The sequence below is a fragment of the Macaca nemestrina genome, chromosome 10 (assembly GCF_043159975.1).
Source record: "Macaca nemestrina isolate mMacNem1 chromosome 10, mMacNem.hap1, whole genome shotgun sequence".
Lineage (NCBI taxonomy): Eukaryota > Metazoa > Chordata > Mammalia > Primates > Cercopithecidae > Macaca > Macaca nemestrina.
The window spans coordinates 112,364,224-112,386,370 of NC_092134.1; the positions used below are offsets into that span (position 1 = coordinate 112,364,224).

Sequence of the window (22,147 nt, forward strand, 5' to 3'; positions counted from 1 at the left end):
TGAATTTGGAGATGTATTTTGCCAAGATTAAGGACATGCCTGGAAGAAAGGAACACAGAATCACAGAAACAATCTGCAGTCTGTGCCTCTCTCCGAAGATGATTTTGAGGTCTTCAGTATTTAAAGGGGAAAAGCAGGCTGGAGGGGAAAGTGGGAATGTATGGTCACATGACTGAATCCTCATGTTGCCAGAGAAAAGGAGCAGATAGGGGAATGGTCAATTATGTATTCTTCTCACCCCCAGTAAATCAGCACTTTACATAAGATAAGGTGAACCTAGAGTAGCTATCTGTGAAGATAGTTAAGCTTTTATCTGTAGCTAATGCTTAGTAACAAAAGGAAAGGTACTTTCTTGCGTGAGTCAGCTTTCAACCTAATATTTTTTTCCCTTTGGCGTAGTCAGTTGGGGTCCCAAGACCTAACACTATCACAAGACTTAATTCAGCAAGCCACTTAACCTTTTTCTTTAGTGTTTTCATGGGTTAAACATTAACAAAGGTGATCCATAGGGTTGTAAGGATGTATCGGCGTGGCATGTTCCCTATGCATTTCAGGTCTTCCTCAAATGTCAATGAGGCCTTCTGTGACCACCTACATTAAAATCTCAACCAATGTACATGCCCTATATGTTTTTTACTTATTCACTAGCTGTTATTCCCCACCCATGTGAATTCCACAAGGATAAGGATTATTGTCTCTTTTGTTCACTGATATGTTCTTGATATCTGCAATAGTGTTAGGTACATAGCTAAATATCTGATGAATGAAAGAACGGAGCCCAGAAGGCTTCATAGGATGCCCCGCTCAGTTTGGGTTGGGAGCAGCTGCGGCTAGAGGAACAGGGGGCAAAGCAGGCTTATGAACTTGAGCAGCCATTGTGGTCAGGCACAGCAAATGACACCAGCAAGGTCAGTTGTACCGTATAAGTAAGACTTATAGAAAAGCTCCATACCTTTAAGGTTGAACAAGGGAGTTGTGGAAGTGAGAAGAGGTTTTTGGTTTGGGTTTTTGTTTTTACATTAGAGACTCTGTTCTGACAAGTGCAAGGCTCTTGCAAGATATCTGTGGCAGTCAAATCCAGTGCTTGTGGTGGGGGTTTGGGGAACATGGGTCTCCTTAAGCTCAAATCATCCTCCTCACTGGGGAGTAGGACAGTGACTCTCTTTGGCCGAACAGTGAACCCTAAACTTACGGAGCTGGACTAACCGACTTATGGGACTTGAAGGAAGAAATTAGAGCTCCAACTTGATTCCCAGGGTCTCCCAAGTCAGAAACCTCAAATGCTTCTCTGTTGTTTTTCTGCTCTTGATACAGAGAACAGAAGGTGGAGAAAAAAGTTTTTTTAAGCAGGTGTGTTTGGGAATGAGAATATTTAGTTGTTTCTATTAACTAGAGCAACCTGTTTCACTAGACTGGCGTTCTCTGATTGTGGAGCCTGTGTTTTATTATAAATATATGTTTAGTTCCTAGAATATTGCCAGCCACATAAAAGAAAGAATGAATAAAAAAGAGAACAAGTATATGGGCTGTATTTACTTGGGGCTGTATTAATACTTCTGTTAGTAATCGTTTCTAATATAGGATGCCTTTACACAAGCTTGCTTCTTTCTGAAGATATTCTGTAATAATTGGCAGTTACCATTTTTGGGAAGAATCACACCTGTAATCCCAGTACTTTGGGAGGCCAAGGCAGGTGGATCACTTTAGTCCAAGAGTTCGAGACCAGCCTGGGCAGCATAGCAAAACCCCATCTCTACAGAAAAATACAAAAATTAGTTGGGTGTAGTGGTGAACACCTATAGTCCCAACTATGGGGGAGGCTGAGGAGGGAGGATCACTTGAGCCCAGGAGGTTGAGGCTTCAGTGAGCCATGATCGCACCACTGCACTCCAGCCTGGAAGACAAAGTGAGACCCTGTCTAAAAAAAAAAAAAATTCAGATTTCAACTAAAATCCACACAGCAATAATGGGTATAAACTGCAAGTTTATATTCTTCTGTGTCCAAGTGGCAGGCAGGAAGTGTCTCTATGGGCACATAGATGATGTGAGGGACCACGTGGCACGAAGCCAAAGGCTTTTAGAGATGTAATGCTGATATACAAAGTGCTACTCAGATAACACATGAGCCCTGTACCTACCGGTAACGCTAGGCATATCAGTACAGCTTGTCTGTGATGAGCTCCAAGTTGTGAGGCTCAGGAGTCGGCCTGTGGGTAGATTTTCCAAAGTTTAAGGGCTTCAGCTGGCCCTGGAAACAGAGAACAGTCCTCCTTGGTGACCAACATCCCTTCCAGGACCTGACGCAGAGCTTTCAGACACTGTCCCTACAAAGCTGTGATGTGACCTGTGGCAGCATAGACTCCAAATTTGGGCACATGGTGCCAATAGGGTTATACAATGACAGTGACATGAGGGAGCTTGGGTCAGAGGATCCGTTCAGGACCCAAAAGCTTATATGTGAGACTTCTCATGATGCCTCAGCTGCTAAAATCCAGGGCACTTTGAGCCTGCAAGATGACTCTATCATTCTCTACACTGAAGAAATAGCAAGAAATATTTCGATAAGACATAGCAAATATGCTAGTGCAGCGCTTCAGAGAACTAACATGTTAATGTTGTCCAAGGCAGGGGAGTTTCTGTTTGTTTCTCTAGCACAGGACAAGCTTCATATGAAGGTTAGTTTTGTAGGAGATAATTCTGGGGGGAAGCCATTGCACCCCCAAAGTAATCCCGATCCTTCCACTCTGTTTTCCAGCATGGGCTACTGCATCCTTTTTGTGCATGGACTGAGCAAACTGTGTAGTTGGCTGAATCGATGTGGGGCCACCACCCTGATTGTGTCCACTGTGTTGCTGCTGCTGCTTTTCTCTTGGAAAACTGTGAAACAGAATGAAATTTGGCTCTCAAGAGAGTCCCTATTCAGGTATGACTAGACAGATAAAAGTAAATATCTTCCTGCTTATTTCTTTGCTTACAAATTGTTTCCAAACAAATGAGGTAACATGGGCCTGGCAGTATTTACCAAGGAAAACTATCTTTAGTAAAAGTTTTAAATGGAAGATATAATTTTATCTGGGGTTTTAACTTTAGAATTTTTAAATGATGTATAAAACTTAACATAAGCTCATTCTAAGTGAATTTATGAAAATAAGGCTCCTGGGAAAGTTTTTGAGTCTGTGAATTCAGATGGAAACAGTTTTAATGATGAGCGGGGCTGTAAAATCAGCTATAAACAAAGTGAAACCGATAAGCCTAATTTCATTGTTCAGTCAAGTGCATGCGAAAGGTGAGCACACAGCCAGAGGGAAGAGAAATGCAGTATCCTTCTTTAGAATATTCCAGCATGCTATGTTGTGATCTGTGACCTAATTGCTTTATTTTGAACCTTAATTTTGAACATTCTTTGAGACTGCCACTCATGATGCTGTGTTTCTGGGGCTTAGTCAGCCTCACTAAATGCCACAGCCCTAGTGACCTTCACCTGGCTCTCTTGGCACTGCCACACCTGACACCCAAACAGTATTTGCCCAATCTCCCAAGAATCCCCAGTCTGGGCCTTTTCCAAGCTTCTATCCTCACTTATGGCCTGATTGGTCAATTTAGTCAGCATGATTTTTACTTGGTTTCCTGATTAGCTGGTACCCAACACTTATTCACTGGGGGCAAACAATTGAAGCAGAGCTGGTATCACTTAAGAAAAGGGGAAACTGTTGGAAGAGGCTAGGAAAGCATACAGAATTGAAGGGAAGTGAAGAACCCGGCACGCCCAAGACAAGAAACAGGCATCTGGACAATCCCTCTTGAGCACCCTCTCAGAAACAAACAGGTAAACTTAACACTAGTTTTTTGGAAATATGCATCAAAGTCCTAAGAAAAGAAAGCTTTTTGGTTGAACTTAAGATTAGTCACATGCCTGCCCCTTGTCCCTAGCAGGGCACTGAGATGACTGACTGACCAAGAAGCGTCCTCTGAGTTCCATGGAGGGAGTTAGGGCAGGCAGAACCCCTTGGGATTCCACCCAGACTTCTCAAAGTGAGACAACAGGGAGGTTCCCAGCAGGAAATCCAAGCACCGTAAGAAGGGGGAATAATCTCTGGGCTGCCAAAAATAAATGAATGAGTGAATGAACAAATAAGACAGAAGTTCACTGCAGCCTTCTACTATTTTTAAATAATGTATTTGATTTTGCTATAATATTTGGCAATATATATTTAAAAATATTTATTTTTAAAAATGTAAAACAAAAAGTCCGTCTGGCATGCATGTCCTATTATTTTATTTATGTATTATTACATATTATTGTCATGATCATCGTTATGATCATTTCAGTGGGTACTGTAGGGAGCTCAATGTAGTTTTTTGTGTGAATTTTTTTTTAATGCATCTTTTTTCCCACACAGATCTGCAAAATCACTCTTAGGTATCAGATTCTGTTAAGTCCCTTTCTATTAAACACGATTCTCACAACAGACTCATTCCTTCCTTCTGCCTCATGCTAACTGAGGTCATTCTGTAAACACAGGGGTATTTAAGTTCAGTAATATAACTTCCTCTGAGTTCTGTTGGCATAATTTTTTCTTCCTTTCTCTTTCAATAGTCAGAGCTTTTATGAGAAACTTCAAAACAATTCTGCCCTGTGTTAAACCTTCTGCCTGCATAAAGGTACTAACAGTGGTTGTATTTTCTAATGATGTTGACTGTTTAATCAGAGCAACTTTGGGAATGGATGTTGGCAGACTTAGTACTCAAACCCTTCACAGCTGATGCCAACGATGTAAAAAAAGAGAAAAAAAAATACCTGACTGACCTTGCATCCAGAAACTTCTATTGTTTTAGATGGAAGTATGTAGTAAGTATCTTCACATCAATTGATTTCTAAACAACAGCCATTCGACATTTGTCCTTAAAGAGATTTTGTAACTGAAGAGACCTTTGGTGGTCAAATGAAATTTTGTGTAATGTGCAAATCAAAGCTATTGATATTTTTTAGAAATCTTTGCCTATTATCATTTATCTATGCCCTGAGAAAACTTTTAAGAATCTGAGACTTTAAAAGACTATTAAGACTGTTCTTTCTCCTTCAAGGCCAGAACAGATGTTTTTATGAATTCATCTGTGCTGAGTAATGTTCAGATCAGTCAAACAAACATTTACTGAGAATCTATGAGGCACGTTAAGGTTAGTGGTTGAGTGCGGGGTCTGGAGTTAAGCTTTCTGGCTCTGCTCCAAGTTCTGCCATTGAATAGCTGTGTGATCTTAGGCAAGTTACTTAACCACTCTGTGCCTTAGTGTCTTCATTTTACAATGTAAAATACTAATGTTTATCTCCTGAGTATAGTGTAAGAATAAAATAGTATGTGAAAGATGCACAGGACAGTTTCTGGCATGTGGGAAATGCTGTGTAAGGTTTTCAGATTGTTACTGTGCAGTGTGTTCTAGGATGAGAGAGAGAGAGAGAATGTGCATGGAGGACCTGGGAATCTGCATGGGAGGCAACACATGAACATATTTCATTATAATGCAGTGTTAGACCCAGAACACTATGTAAGTACGGGTGGGTGGGTAGGTGACTAAGAGCAATTCAGGCCGTCAAGGATTATGCTCTTGTAGGTCTGAGCTGAGTATTAAAAGAGGAGAAAACCCTAAATTAGCCATAATGGCCCAAAACACAAGCCGGCTGAGTTGAGTAAGAAAAATTTACAATAATTTCAGAGATGGTGATGCCCTTGGCAGAGACTCCATCTTCCCCTCTGTTCCAGACAATAAACCCATAGACCATTCCTAAAACATATGGCCTCACTGAGGCCTCTCTAATTATGTGGGATGGTTTTGCCTGGCCTTTCCATGAGCAATCTTACAGAGTATCTTAAGATAGAACTTTGTGTTGAGAAAATACAAATTTTGGTCAAGCTCCAGCCTTTCCAGCGGAGGCCTCCTTTTACACAAAAGATCCCACTGTGTGATATATTTTTAGGAGATACAGATGCGGGGTTCCTGCATAATTTTATTTTATTTTATTTATTCATTGATTTATTTTTGAGACAAAGTCTCATTCTGTCACCCAGGCTGGAGTGTAGTGGCGTGATCATGGCTCACTGCAGCCTTGACCTCCTAGACCCAAGTGATCTTCTCACCTCAGCAGACCGAGGAGATGGGACTATCGGTGTGTGCCACCTCACCTGGTTAATATTTTTTTATGTTTTGTAGAGAACAGTTATCACTGTATTGCCCAGGCTGGTCTCTACTCCTTGGCCTCCCTAAGTGCTGGGATTACAGACATGGGCCAATGTGCCTGGCCAAAACTTTTTCTATCAGCAAGAACCTTACACACAAAAAGCACAAGAACCCAGCACTTGTGTCTTATCAGAGGTGTGGACACGGTAAATTGTCTAAGCTGAAATAGCCTTTACAGAAGCCAAGATTTGAACCCAAATCTGGTATAAAAATCAAAAGATACATAAACTTTGCCATGCCTATATTTTACATTGTTTTAACCTAAGCTAGCTCAAGTATAAGCAGAGAGAAAAAGATTTATGATCATAGCTGCAAGGCATATTTTCTTTAATTCTTACAGTAAGAAGCTGTTCTATGTGCTGAACTGGTAGGTAGATCACTGCATAGCTCTGGTTGGGCCTAGTGACAGCCCAGAACCCTACATTTGTTTGGAGTATATAAATATAATAACATAATTTGATTAGATTAAACCCTCTTCCCTCTCCTAATCTTCAAAATACCTGGAAAGGGACAAACATATTTCCTTTTGCATCCAGCTCAGGGTCTCTCTAAATCCCATTCCTGAACTGTTTAAGTGATCCACAGACCAGCAATTAACATTTATGGCCTTGATCATCTTCCTACTCTGTAGGAAAAACAGTAGTTCTCTTTCCCCTTCTCTGAATTGCTGAGGCAGAGAATTTAGAATACCTCCCAGGGAAAAGAATATAAACCAGGTACTGACAGATTCTTTTGTAAAGGTCAGATAGCAAATATTTTAAGCTTTGTGGGTCATACAGCCTCTTTTGCAACTATTTAACTCTGATGTTGTCTTGGGGAAAAGACTAAAGACAAATGTAAACACATGGACATACTCATGGCCCACAGGCTGTGGTTTTGCTTGCCAATCATATAAACATTGTGATAGTGACATTCTAATGTTACTTCGGTCTTATGGTACTGATTTTGTTAAGCATCAACTGTTGATCAACTTCACGATTGATTCTGACCATTTACTGGCCTTGGCTGAAATATCTGCTCAATGATTTATTGGGTCTGTAACCTTACAAAAAGGTCTTCATCTCTCTGAGCTTCAATTTCCTCATCTGTAATATGGGAGGCAGAGTAATACTACTTATTTGACAAGTTACAGCAAGGACTAAAGGAAATGATCCGTGGAAACTGGTGCTTAGCCCAGCACCTGATTTAAAGTAAGCATTCCATAAGTACTGTCCATCCTGTGTGTGGCGTTATAAAATCTCAGGTCAAGGCAGGGGTCAGAATTGAGGAGAGTCACAAATTCTTCTTCCTTTCCTTTTTGCTAACCTCTGACTGAATACTACGAATATTTTTTTCATGTTTGTTTTCTAATTAGGAATTTGGGGATGGTCCTCCTGACCTATTGTCCAATGATGCCAACAAAACAAACTGATGTTCTAAAACCTTGGAGATACACCTGATTAAAGTAGCTTTTTTGTTATTTATCTAGTTTTCCACAATAAAAGGTGTGAGGGAGATATGTGAAATGCATGAATTTAAAATCCTGAGTTGAAAGGGAGATGTTTATTTATAATCACTCTTGTAATTATTAACAGGGTTTTGAGTTCAGTCATATAATTTATGAATATTACATTTCTCTGTGGAATAAATATGGGTATAGCTGGATGTTTCCGTGATAATAATTGGAAGTATGAAATTGAAGCATCAAAAAAGCAAACAGGGAGACTATTCCTGGAGGGAAGAGTGACCTGGCCAGTTAAGTTCCAGGGAAAGTGTTGCCTTTGGCTTGTTGTTTATTTTCCTTTTTTTCACAAACTGTTCATTTTGAAATGAGAGCCTAGAAAAACATAGCAGAAAAATATCACAGAGAGAACATAAAGGTCAAAACCAACAATGGGAAAAAGCAGTGTGTTCTTAGGATTTTAGTGACTCCGCCCACTTCTGCTTGCCTGTTAGGAACATTATTACTTCCTCTTGCCATTATGAAACAATGCCCTGATCTCAGCAAGGACCATGTTTCCACAGGCCCAATTGTCTATTCCTGGGGTGGGGCATAAGTTAGAATTACTGTGCTAATCACACAGAGAAAAGGATCAATTTCAATAAATATGTCAGTTGTATTCATTGCTATAATCACAGGTGCCTTCAAAACTTACCGCTACCATGCGCTATTTAGTTCTAGATAGAAAAAGTCGGGAATTTTCCTTAATAGAAATTTGATTATTAATGCCATTACTAATACGCTTACTTGGCTAAATGTAATGCCAATATGACTAAATTTATGTTGGATACTATCATTCGAAAAATTACATTAAAATTATAGCTACCTATCATACATTTTAGTTACTTTTTAACATTCAAATAAGGAGATTTTATAAACCATAAAGATATCATAAATGAAAGATAGTGTTAGTATTTTAGCACCCACCTCCGAAAAGAAGTATCCACAATCTATATAGGAAATGCCTTTGGTTGTCGTAGAAATGCAATACTGTCACTTCTGACTGGACCACTGATCTTCTCTAAGGCTTGGCTCTCTGTTGTGTAAAATGAGAGGAAGACAAAGAAAATGAAATGGTCACCAGGGATCCTTTGGGTCCTCCTATTCTGTGTGGTGTGAGGATTGTGATTCCGTGTACCATAGGAGTGACAAGTTCTCATTAGGCCATAAGGAGGATGTTTCCTTCTTGGCTACTGGATGCCTCTTAAAAGCAGAGGAAGGGACCTCATTCTAGTACATGAGAAGCATGAGTATTTTCCTTTGTCTGCAGCAGGTTTTGTTCAGACAACAGGGCAAATGTAGTTCTTGCCTCATTTTAGCCCCAAAGGAAGCTAGTTCAGAGATATGGAACCCCATCAGCAAGGTTTAAGTGAGTGAACACAGAGGAGCCCTTTGTAAAGGGTAAAGCACAAGATAGATGCTGATCTCTGTTTTCAGCAAAACCTAGAGTTGGTTCCCCTGACAGTTTAATACATTGCCCTTCACTAGATATGCTAAAAAAAACAAAAAACAAAACAAAAAAAAAACAACCCTTTAGCAACTGTACATTTAAAAATATACAACCTTCAGGCTATCTTATCAACCTCAGCTGGTGCCAACATTGGACATTGATAGTACTTCTTAGATACTCTCCATGCGCCAGAATTTCATCAGCACCATCTATGATATTATTTATCCTTCTTTTCAGACAAGGAATAAAATAGAGGAAAAGTAAAAGGAAGCAACCCTCTTTATTCCATGTTCTTTCTTTTTCCTTTTTTTAATTGTATAAAATTATGGTGTACAACATGTTTTGATATGCATATCCAGTGAAATGATTACTGCAGGTAAGCAATTTAACATATCCATTATCTCCTATAGTTACCTGTTATTTTCCTTTTTGTATTAATAGTAAGAGCACCTAAAATCTACTCTCTTTAAAGATTTAAAATATACAGTACCATATTCTTAGCTATAGCCTTCTTTTTGTACATGAGATCTCTAGACTTAGTCATCTACATAACTGTAAATTTGTACCCTTGCACCTATATCTTCTCATTTCCTCTCCTTGCCACACCTACTAACCATTATTCTGTTCTCATTTTCTATGTGTTCAATTTCACTTATTAAGATTTCACATATAAGTAAGATCATGCAGTATTTTTCTTTCTGCATCTGGCTTTACTTAGCATAGTGTCCCTCAGGTTCACTCATATTGTTGCAAATGGCAGTATCTCTTTTTTAAGGCTGAATAATATTTCATTGTATGTATATACCACAAATTCTGTATCCATTCTTCTGTCCATAGACACTCAGGTTGTTTCCATATCTTGGCTCTTGTGAATAAGGGGAAAGCTCCTTGACATTGGCCTCGGCTATGATTTTTTTGATGCAACACTAAGAACTCAGGAAGCTAAAGCACAAATACACAAATGGGACTCCATCAAACTAATAAACTTCCACACAGCAAAGGAAACAAGCAAAAAACTGAAAAGACAACCTGTGGATTGGGATGAAATATTTGCAAACTGTATATCCAATAAGGGGTTAATATCCAAAATATGTAAGCAACCCATACAGCTAAATTGCAAAACAAACCCCACAACTAATCTGATTAAACTGGGCAAAGGACCTGAATGACATCTTTGAAAAGAAGACAAGCAAATGGTCAACAAGTATACGAAAGGGTTCTCAGCATCACTAATCATCAGGGAAACGCAGATCAAAATCACAATGACATATTACCCCACACCTGTTACGATGGCTATTATCAAAAACACAAGAGATAACAAGTGTTGGGATGGATGTTGAAAGAAGAGAACCTTGGTACATTGTTGGTGGGAATGGAAGTTGGTGCAGCCATTTGTAAAACAATAGGGAGGATCCTCAAGAAATTAAAAATAGAATTACCCTGTGACCCAGCAATCCTTCCTCTGGGTATTTACCCAAAGGAAATGAAATAGGTATCTCAAAGAGATATCTGCACTCCCATGTTCACTGTGGTGCATTTTAAATCTCTGAAGCAGCTGTAAATATGGGGTCTGCTGCTTTCAGATGGTCTGTTTCTTTTGGCCGTTCTCTAGTTTCACAGGTGCCCATCAGATCCCTCCCCGGGAGAGGTCCTCAAGCTCCCGGACAGTGGATTTTAGTGGGGCCGTCTTTGCTTGGTCCTCAGAGGCTGTTATTTCAATAAAAGCTCAACAAAAGTTGATGTAGGGGTGGTGCCCATATAAAACGAGGAAGTATGCTCTAACATACTTCTCCAACAGGCTTTAACACATTATATGGAATTTTCCCATTAATCTGACCTTTAAATTAAAAATTAAATGTAAATATGTAAACATTTAAAAAATTAAATGTAAATATGTACTGGTTAAAGTACAACTGCCCAGAAACTAGGTTCTCATCTCGAAGTCCTTCCTCTCTCTCATCAGTTGTCTTCCTGTCTCATTTAATGCAAATAAGTTGCAGGAATTTCTTTTCCAAATAGCCTTCAAACCCATCTGTCTATATTTTATCATTCCTCCTACCACCTTCCTTCAGGCGAAGGAACAGAAACTCTAGAACCAAACTCCTCAGGTCCGAGTCCCACCCCTGCCACTTGCCAGCTGTGTGATCTTGTGGACATTGTTTCTGAAGCAGCTACAAAGGACAAAACAACACCTTCCTGCTCCCACCCCTCCTCATATCATCTTCAAATTGTTGATATCACCCCAGGCAGATGGGCCCCAACGTAGACAAGCACCAGGCAGAAAGTAAACCCTATAGGCACAGTCACTCAGTGGCATTCGGACAGCCTTACTCTTGCTGCTGGCCCTCCCTCATGATTAAGAACTTGGGCTTTGGTGATTGATATGGACTGAATGTTTGCATCCCTGCAAATTTGTATACTGAAGCTATAACCTCCAGTTTCACTGTATCTGGATATAGGGCCTGTGAGGAAGTGATGAGGGTTAAATGTGGTCACAAGGGTGAGGCCCTAATCCAGGAGGGGTGATGCCCGTATACAACAAGGAAGAGGCACCAGAGCCTTCTCTGTGTGCACACACCGAGGAAGGCCATATGGGTCATATATAGAGTGTGACCATCTGTGAGACAGGAAGAGAACCCTCATCAGAAACTGAATCAGCCATAACTTTGATCTTGAACTTCTAGCCTCCAGAATTGTGAGAAATAAATGTCTGTTGTTTAAGCCACCCAGTCTATGGGTTTTGTGTTTGTTATGGCAGCCTGAGCAGACCAGTACAGTGACCATTTAAACAAAGTTTTTAATGTCTTTGAGAAAAGCCTCATTTTCTTATCTGTAGAATAATTACACCTGCATTAAAAGAAAAAAAAAAACTGGCCCAGGCTTAGTATAGGGAAAGGTTAATTTCCAACAAAACTTATGGGTAGGGAGGCCAGTCTTATAGTGATCCTTTTTGTAAGGATTTATTTTGGTGGACAATCTCAATTTAAAAAAAAAAAGAAGAAGAAGAAGGAAATCTATAAGTGAATTAATGATTGGAGGAAGGAAAAAACTGAATCGACATGAACATGCAGGGCTATTCTCCAGAGAATCAACCATCACCTTGTCCTGCCACCTGCCACCTCTGCTTCCTGGATATCTCCTGATTCCTTCTGTTCCTCCCTATGGCCCCTGCTGAAATTCTGACTATTCTCTTTCTCTCATCTTCTCTCTGCTCCACTCCTATCCCCTGCCTTTCCCTTTCCTCCCTTTCCCTCTCCTCTCCTCTCTGAGGTTCCTCGGCAGCCCCGGAGGAGGTCTCCATGCACTGCAGCCAGAAGACTGCTAAGTTCTTCTCATTTGCTACCCTGTCCCTCACTTCTCTGTTGGAGACTCTGCACTGATTCTCTGCTGCTCTTCAGATAACTCCCCAGGAAGTCTCCAGTGCGACTCACAGGGCCTATTAGATTCTCTCCACTCTAGGACTTAGCATGATCCAGCCACTCTGAATTTCTTCCAGTCCCCCAGAAGCCCCAGGCTCTGTTTTCTTGGGGGCCTCCGCGTAGGACATCCTGCTGCCTTTTCCTCCAGAGGCTAATTTCATTTCTTCTTATCCTTAAAGTCTCAGCTTCACCTTCACTGCCTTCTGGAAGCCTCATCTGATCCCATTCGGGGATAAGCATGCTGTGCTTCCTTGATACCCTGCTCACCTATTGTTACATGTCATTTTGTAGTCCCCTCCTCCTACTTCTTCACCCTCATAAGCTCCCTAAGGGCTGGGACTCTAACCATATTGTATCTCCGGCACCTGGCACAGTGTGTGGTACTGAAGAGACTCTATGTGGATGATACACAACTTGTACCATTTACTTCAGCTTAGAGAAATGCTTGCAAACTGATTTCATCAAACCATCTCACTTCTGGAATTTACCCTTTTTAATGATTCTGCTTGGGCCTACATTAACTTTTGCCTTTTTTCCACCACTTTCGTTCATGTAGATTATATGAGGGCCTGGCATGTCATAATTATCTCGAATAAGCCTGACTTTATCACCCTCCATCGTTGAGTCACTAAGGACCTTTCTGAGTCCCCATGCACACTCCCAGATCTGGAATGTGTTTTCCTTTCAATACGGCACCCCTGAGAACTGTGCCATACCAAGGAGGAAGCGATGACCTTGTAGATGGGAGGGGAGCTAGAGAGAGTCTCACACTAACCAGTTGCATGGGTTTCCACATTGAAGGAAACAAGAATGATGAGAAAGAATAAAGAGAAAGAAGACAGAGAATAGAGGACACTGCATGTTACATCTCATGTTTTGTGGAGCAGGTTGTTGTTATGAGCTACTCTCATTTTATGAAAATCATTAAATCTTTGTTTTCCTCTGGTTCTTTATTGTGCACTCAGAGATCACTTAGGGTATTTCATCAACTCTCCATGAAAAAGAAACCTGCTCCAGAGACAGATGCAAAAGGAAGAAAGGGCTGGCCCAATGCTGCAATTCTCCCTAGAAGGAAAAGCGTTTGTAATCAGCCTTGGCAGGGCCTGTCTGTGCAGCAGCCCCAGTGTGGGTGCATCTGCCCCTGCACCACAAATTAAGAAAGCGAGATTGGTCTGTTAATTGCAAAGCTGTGTGTGTCCCATGTTGTACAATGTGCTCTCAGGTATACCATTGGACCCTCTTATACTCCCCAAGAAAAGCCTCAGGAAGAGCGACAGAGCCTTACCCAGGCTCCAGCTGTGTCTCTGGCACAACAAAGGCCCTATGTTTATAGGCTAAGGGCGTTTTGTTCACACACAGTTAGCATGCTTGTTCAGCTATATGTAACACTATACTGCCTCCATTGTTTTCTATAGAAAACAACATTTAGTAATTATATAATTCATAAATTTTGGAAGCCTCGTTTTAGGGGACAATGCCTTGTTTTAGAATACAATGGACATTTCAAATGCAGGTTCGTGAAACTGAGTAAAACATAAAGGAATCTGACAATGATATCCTTTGTTGCTTTTTAAAAAATTTATTCATTTTAGGTCTGGAGTTCAAACTCTGCCCCACAATGCCAAGGTTCACTACAACTATGCCAATTTCCTGAAGGACCAAGGTCGGAACAAGGAAGCGATCTACCACTACAGAACAGCTCTCAAGTAAGCACCATACAGGCAGGGTGTTGGCCTTTGTGCTTTAAAGACCGTTGTTTATTTCACTTGGCCCTCCCAGTATATGGAGGGGGAGTTTGTTTCTCTTGACAGTAAACTAATCCTTGGAGGTGGGGTAGCTCTTGGACTCTGAGTCTTTTGGCTCAGTGTTCAAGTCTGCTATTAATGCAATAACTCTACCTTGCATCTAAGTCTTGGTGTTTTCTTGTAAAACTTTTCATTGCTATACATTACACAATGAACTGACAGTTGAATATATACATGCTAACAAGAGTTGGTTGTCAAAAACATACTGGTAAGTTTTTATGGTATTTATTGCAATGAATTTGAATGGTATGCATATAGAAAGCCCTAGACAACCCATGCCTGAAAGTATTTCCATGAAGACATTTGAGTATAGAAATTAAATGCCCTGAAAGTTGTATTAAACAGAAAGGAAATGATAAGACAGTTGATTACCGTATTGGGGATATGTTAGTTTTGTGTGTGTGTGTGTGTGTGTATTAACATTCTCCTTTTAGTCCTCCAATGGAAGAAAAAATACTAAACATATCCTTAGATATGGCTTCAGAAGAAACTAAAAATTTAAGTTCTGCCTTACTAGCAGCAATCTGCTAGTATCAGAAGCGGAAGTACCCAACTAGCCAGTCGGAAGTACCCAACCAGCCAGTTATAGTTGCCTGACAAGCTCCAATTATAGGCAAAATAAAGCAAGGTTAATCCTCTCTTTTATTAAATATTATGATGCTCACAGAAGCCTTTGAAGATGTTTTCGTGCCTCTACAGATTGACTGCCTACATTTGGTTGAATTTTCTGACGGTTTCACTTTGGGATATGCTTAAAGTACATCTACCAACCAAATCATGCATTTCACTGAAGTGTCTACTTGGATTGTCTCAAGGCTTATTTTGACAGTGTCATTGTTACATTTACACAAGCATATTGCTTATCAATCAAAATCTTTTAGACTTTAGGACCTGTTACTTAATATTTAACATGACAAATATGGCAGAAGTTGGTTTTGTTTGTGTGTGTGTGTTTTTTTTTTTTTAGACAGAGTCTTGCTCTGTCACTTAGGCGGGAGTGCAGTGGCACGATCTTGGCTCACCAAAACCTCCACCTCCCAGGTTCAAGTGATTTTCCTGCCTCAGCATCCCAAGTAGCTGGGATTACCGACATGCACCATCACGGTCAGCTAATTTTTGTATTTTTATTAGAGACCAGGTTTCACCATGTTGACCAGGCTGGCCTCGAACTCCCGACCTCAAGTGATCCACCCACCTCAACCTCCTAAGGTGCTGAGATTACAGGTGTGAGTCTCCAAACCCAACCTAATATGGCAGAAGTTTTAAACCATACATATCAAGTTTGCTATCAATTATTTTCCCAAATATTACAAGAAATATAAGTTCCAGAGGAATAACTGTATCAAAGCTTTTAGTTGAAGAAGTTTTTTATTGCAGAATAGAAGGTCATTTTTAAGATTTAATCAATAATTCTATTCTTTCATCGGAAGACAGTTTCCAAAATGTTCATAATGCTTATATCTGGGGGATGAGATTATAGATTAATTTTTTCCTTTATAATTTCTTGTGTGTTCCAGGTGTTCCACAATGATTATTCCTTTTGCAATGAGGAAATGTCATTTTTTAAAAGGCATATTCCTTCAAGGGTACATAAAAGTATATTTTGGCTTTAATAATTAATATTTATCAATTTTAGATGGCATTCTTGAAGGGAGGAAAAGGGCAGTAAGTTTGCCTGAAACTTACATGGTTGATAGGAAGTGTATCAGTATCTTTTTAATTGGTTTTGTTATAACAGACTATTTTCTTTCAAGTTCAAAAAGAAAAATAAGGCAGATCCTCAGGCACAGCTTGGAGCAAAAGTATAAATTAAACAAAATTCTCTGGCAGTTGATTTTGTAGAATTATAGTAGCTGGTTGGCTACTTCCGTTTCTTTGCTGTGAAACAATATAAATAAATGTTTGCTTCAACAACTGTGCTTCTGGAAGAAATATGTCCCTTGAGACATGGGGAAAAATGATTAAAGCTATAAATATATTACATATAGTAATTAGTGAAACAGTTTATGCTCTCAAACTGGATTCAAAATACTTCTGGTTAAAAATATCATTTTTGTGTGGATACCTCTGTGGTGAATTTTCAACGGATGTGGGTATTTTTGTTGTTGTTGTTGTTTTTAAGAAATAGATTGTCACTCTTTGTGTTAGAGGGAAAAGGAAAATACCAGAGCTATTCATCATTTTGATGATTATTTATCCTTGGTGACTGGAAGATTGCCCTTATTTTGATGTTGCGATTTCTTTGTGGAAGTTGCTGAGACAGGGATTCCTCTCCCTCCCAGCTGCTCCACCTCTACTTCAACTTTATAGTATCTGATGTTTTTCATATTTGCACACAGCAAGAAAGAGGTGATTAGGGAAATGCAAGGTTAAAGGCGCTATTATCTGAAATCAATTCCAGCAATTATCCATTAGTGTTGTAATGACTGAATAGATCTCAAAGGCAATGGTGAAATTAATCATAAGGGTTGTACCTATACCAGTCTCTTTTTGGCTGGCTTACAATGCTGAAAATAGCACTATAATAAGTTAGTAATTATGTATGACATGAATATTCTGCTTCTTTTAATTTTTTTTATTTTTTGAATAATGCAGAAGTACCACTGACTTCTCCTTCCTCTTTACCTCATTTATAATATTTCTGTAGTATAAGGGAAATCTCCCTTGGAAAATATTGCATCTAAGGTCATGTATTCAGTTTAAGATTCAAATCATCAAAGAAAAATGTCAAAACCCTTTTCTGAAATCCTCAACAAACACCAAGTGTTAGCTTTGCTTTGCTGTGGGGGCAGTTCTCACATTTATAACTCCTGCAGTAATATAAAGCCTGGGATTATCTATGTTGGAGATTCAGAAAACCACTGGCAGACCTGCCATAGGCCTCCAGAGGTCTCTACCATTCAGTTACCCTGGAGAAGGTTTCTAACCTTCTACCTTGTGTGATGGGAGTAGAAAGTCCAGAGACCACGCAACAAGTCACCCCTTCCTACACTAAACTCCCAAGAAATGCCTCAGCTAATAAGCCCCGAAAGAGAAATAGTGATTCTCCTTGAATAAAGGCAAGATATTGATGTGTACTTGGCCACGTGTGTGCTTTGTCAAATAGCTTAAAAAGTCGGTTAAAAATAGAGAATCATAAAACGAATTAAGCAAACTCTTGAGTATTTTATTTAACACTGAAATTTCAAATGTACATCCATTCACCAATCTTCTGATATCAAATCAAATCCTTCTCTTTGAGTAAGAATCTTCTAATTAGAATCTGCAAAAGCCACCTCCTAATTCATTGCTATGAGTCTCAGTTTTGATATTTAAAATTGGAAGAAAAATTTAAAGAGATTTGCAACATAATTTGAGTAGACTGAGATTTTTCTAATTTTTCTCTTCCAGTCTTTCACAATTATTTCACATCTAATTCAACAGTGATTTTTTTGAACATCTTTCCTTTTTGAGCATTTTCAAAGCATTTACTTATTTTCCATAGAAATAATTCCTTTTCACACTTAAATTTTATCAGTTTGCAAGACCAGGCTCTTTTCTCCTGGTGTAACTAAATTTTGTATTGTGCTTTTAATGCTCCTATACAAAAGAAATCTTCACTCACTATTTAGTTGCCTAACACATGGGAAGGGATAGAACTTAAAATCTTTCTGATGAGAATGTTTAATGCATAACATAGAGACTTGTTATGATAGTAGTGCCTATTGATATAATTCTTTGTATTCCCTCCCGTATGGATCACAGGAACTTTATAAGGACATTGCATTAGACTGCAATCCGTGTATGTAGAAAAATAAAGTAATAAAGGATTGAGTACTGAAGAGACACCATATCATTAGAGTCTAAAGAAATCTACCCATGTCGAATTAACCAATGTTTGCTGATACCTTGAGTATATCAGTAAGACTACTTTATTATAATTCCTTTTAATAATGCGGTTTATAAAACTATTTCTGTCATGTTCAAACAGAAAAAAATAAAGCAGACCCTAAGGCATAGCTTGGGGTGAAGTCTGAACATGTTTAAAAAATCAGGAGTCAATGAATATTTTAAAAAGTCCTTCACACAGCCTATTTTAGGTGAACATTTAAGATAACTCTCTCATGACCACAGGTGGACTTGGATACCAGCTGCCGTGTATTTCTGGAAGGAATTAAAATTTCAATTACCATTTGTTAGCCAGGTTTAACAAGTGGAGATATGTTCTTCAGCTGATGTGGTATTTTCAGGTATAAAAGCTCAAATATGCTTTCTAATATCACAAGTAGACACAAAATTATGTTTGTTGCTTCTTGTTGACGAAATTACATTCTCACTATATATATGCTGTGTTAATTAAATCTGGCAGTTTTATTCATAAGCTCAGGAAATTAAACATTATTTCGTTTAGAAAAAAAGAACAACAGAATTTAAGTCACATTGTGGCCATACTTATGAACTGAATTTCAAAATGAAATCTCCATAATTTATTTTCAGAGAAGTTTCACTTTCTCTGGCTATCTTAGATCACTTTTTCATCTTAAAAACTCTCTTATATATGGGTCCCCAGAAAACAGAATCCAAGGCAAAGATTTGCAAGCAGGAAGTTTGTTAAGGAGCACCCTCGGGATCATCAGGGGAGCAGGAGAGAGGAGATGTTGAGTAGAACGCAGTTCCAACAGAGGCCTCGGCTGATCCCATGGGGAGCTCTAGAACTGGGATATCCCCTTAGAGATGTCATGAATGGAGGCAAGAGATTTACCTTTAAGCCTCCATTTCAACCAATCGCTGTATCCGGGATGGGAAGGCAACTCCCCAAGGCTGAAAGCAATGCCCAGAGAGGAGCTGGACTCTGAGCTGCCAGCAGCCAACACTCCTAGCAGCCAGGAGAATATGCACTTCAGCCTCGATGGGGAACTTTACACCAGCTGTGATTTCTTGTATAAGTAAATATGGCAGGTTTAGCAAAATAGGGTTGAGATTTTCTGTTAAAAATGAGAATAGCGATGCTGCCTACCTCATAGGGTTGGGGGATTACCAGATAATTCATATAAAAGACTTAAGCAATATCCTTAAGCAATGAGAGCAATGACACCCTCAGTAAATGTGACTAATACACAGAATCCAACCACCTCCTTCCACCTCCACTGGCCCACCACCTGTCACCTGGACTGCAGCAATATGCTCCTAATTGGTGTTGTGGTTTTCACCTTTGCCCTGTTTCCCTTCAGTCTGTTCTCAGTAGAGCAGCCTCAGGGATCTTCCCAGCACTTTGGGAGGTCGAGATGGGTGGATCACATGAGGTCAGGAGTTCAAGACCAGCCCCGCGGGAGCCCCACTCACAGCAATCTGGAGCTCAGGAGGCTCCAGTTACCCCACCTCACTCACAGGGAAAGTGGGAGGCCCTGCAGCAGCCTCCATGCTCGCCCTGCACCACCTGCCGCCTTACTTCCATGACCCATCTCCTGCTCCTCTTCTTGCTTACTCGGCTGCAGCCACACTGGGCTGCAGGCACATGCATGCCAGCCACGTCACCTTCCTGTTTCAGGGGTTCTGCGTTCTGCTGTCTTCTCCCAGAACCCTTTCCCACTTACCTCAATGGCTGCCTCCCTCACACCCTTCAGCACTCCTCATATGTGTCATCGGCTTCGCCATCAGTCCTCCCCGGGCCACCCCACTGAAGACCGCAAATACCACCAGCATCCCCTGTTCCCCCTCTTAGTTTCATTTTTCTCCATTTATCACCCTCCGCTCTACTCATCTATCATTTTGTTAATTGTCTGTGTCCCTCCTCTACCCAGTAAACTGCATGAAAGCAGAAATCTTTGTCCTTATCTCCAGCATGGAGGAGAGTGCCAGGAACACGGCACTGAGTAAATATTTGTTGAATGGAACAATGCTACATATAAACTTCTTTATACTGTGGTTTTTTTGTGTTTGTTTTTTGAGACGGAGTCTCGCTCCTGTTGCCCAGGCTGGAGTGCAGTGGTGCAATCTCAGCTCACTGCAGCCTCTGCCTCCTGGGTACAAGCGATTCTCCTGCCTCAGCCTCCCAAGTAACTGGAATTACAGGCACCTGCCACCGTACCTGGCTAATTTTTGAATTTTTAGTAAAGACAGGGTTTCACCATGTTGGCCAGGCTGGTCTTGAACTCCTGACTTCATGTGATCCACCTATCTCGACCTCCCAAAGTGCTGGGGTCACAGGCGTGAGCCACTCCACCCAGACTTATACTGTGTTTTTAAAGTATGTGAATTACCTAGAATGTTTTAAAAGGTAACTGAGGTATAACGTAAAACCTGAATGCCATCAATAGCAGAAGATCCTAAATTACTTCTATCTTTTCCTCTTCCTGGGTGCTAGATTGGCAAGGGGTAGACTTGTGATGGATAATTTCATGTCAGCTTGGATGGGCCATGATACCCAGATATTTGGTAAAACATTATTCTAGATGTTCCTCCAAAGGTACTTCTTGGATGAGATTAACATTTAAATAAGTAGACTTTGAGTAAAGCAGATTATCCTCCAGAATGTGGGTGGGCCTCATCCATCCTGTTGAAGGACTTAACAGAAAAAGACAGACTTCCCTGGAAGGAGAGGAAATCCTGCCCACAGACTGCCTTCTGGATTCTGACTGCAGTTCTTCCCTGGGCCCCCAGCCTGCCAGCCTACTCTGCAGATTTTGGACTTGCCAGCCTCCACAATCATGAGAGCCAGTTCCTTAAGAAAAGTGTCTCCCTAAATATACACATCCTGTTGCTTCTGTTTCTGTGGAGAACCCTAATTCAGATTTTCCTCTTTTACTGCCCTGCTGGTTTTTCACCCCTAAGGCTGATCTGTTCTTTTCTGCTCGAGGTTCCATGATTTCCAATTTCTCAGAGCTTATTTATAATCCTCTGTTTAAATCCTTTGCTTCCTTCCCTTCACCTGGCACTTTTCCATTAATATTTAAGTATTCTCGAGTTGCTCCTACCATCAAACAAACAAACCAGTGGCTCTGCATCTCTTGTTTCCCTCCTCCTGCCATTCATCTGTGTGCTTCCTTATCTCCTTCCTGCCTTTCAAGTGTCAAAATTTCCCAGAAAGTTGCAATGTCTTCCTCATTTTCTCTCATTACTCACTCAACTGCATTCTGGCATCAGCTCCCTCCCCACCCTTGAAACTGCTCTCCCCAAGGTCACCAGCTGCCTCCATGCAGATAAATCCAATGGACCATGCTTGGGCATCAGATTACCTAACTCTCAGTAGCATTTGACTTTGATGACCACTCCCTCCTCCTTAAAGTAATTCTTTTTTAGCATCTGTGACACCATGCTGTCTTGCTTTTTTCCGCTCTTTCTTTAGACTGTGCTGCCTCCACCAATCCTTGATGGAAGAGTTCTCAGGAATCTTTATCCTTCCCTACACCTTGTTCTCTTCTCAATCTTTGCTTTCTAAGGGGTTTCTTCAGTCCCAAAGGCTTCAGTTAGCATCTTGTATATGCTAGTTGACCATCAAATCTGTGACTTTACCCAGTTGGACATTTTTACGAATTGCCCTCTGCACCTCAAACTCAACTGGTCATCTTCTACCCAAAACCTGCTCCTTGTCCTTTATTTTCTTCCTTTCCATTCTCTGCTTCAGCCAGAATAAAATCCTTTCAGTTTCTCAAGTTCTGTTTGGTTTTGTTTTCTCTCCTTGGAACCCTTTCTTTCCTCTTCCTGCTCTTACCCCTCCCTTGCGCTCCCAGTCCCCTTTATTGCTGCCCCTCCCAGTAAATCATCATGTCTCCTGGAAAAA

At 40.3% G+C, this 22,147-nt stretch overlaps 1 protein-coding gene and 1 long non-coding RNA gene across 9 annotated transcripts in view; one reads left to right on the forward strand and one right to left on the reverse strand.

Moving 5' to 3' along the window:
- The window catches only part of LOC105484141 (transmembrane O-mannosyltransferase targeting cadherins 1), a 286,363-nt gene that overhangs the window by 196,757 nt on the left and 67,459 nt on the right, over positions 1-22,147 (forward strand). For 6 of the 7 annotated variants that reach the window (XM_011745531.3, XM_011745480.3, XM_011745491.3 and 3 more), the window contains 2 exons: positions 2,756-2,923; positions 14,176-14,289. In XM_011745531.3, the coding sequence (XP_011743833.2) occupies positions 2,756-2,923; positions 14,176-14,289 (282 nt within the window). The remainder of the gene's footprint in view (positions 1-2,755; positions 2,924-14,175; positions 14,290-22,147) is intronic. The other variant, XM_011745485.3, reaches the window with a different exon arrangement.
- Positions 1,927-20,150, reverse strand: LOC105484137 (uncharacterized). Of its 2 annotated transcripts, none has more exons than XR_988779.3 (3): positions 19,962-20,150; positions 8,642-8,750; positions 1,927-2,248 (listed from the first exon to the last, which is right to left on the reverse strand). It is a non-coding gene; the product is annotated as an uncharacterized lncRNA (long non-coding RNA). The 2 variants fall into 2 exon arrangements; XR_011609266.1 differs by lacking the exon at positions 1,927-2,248 and adding an exon at positions 7,148-8,050.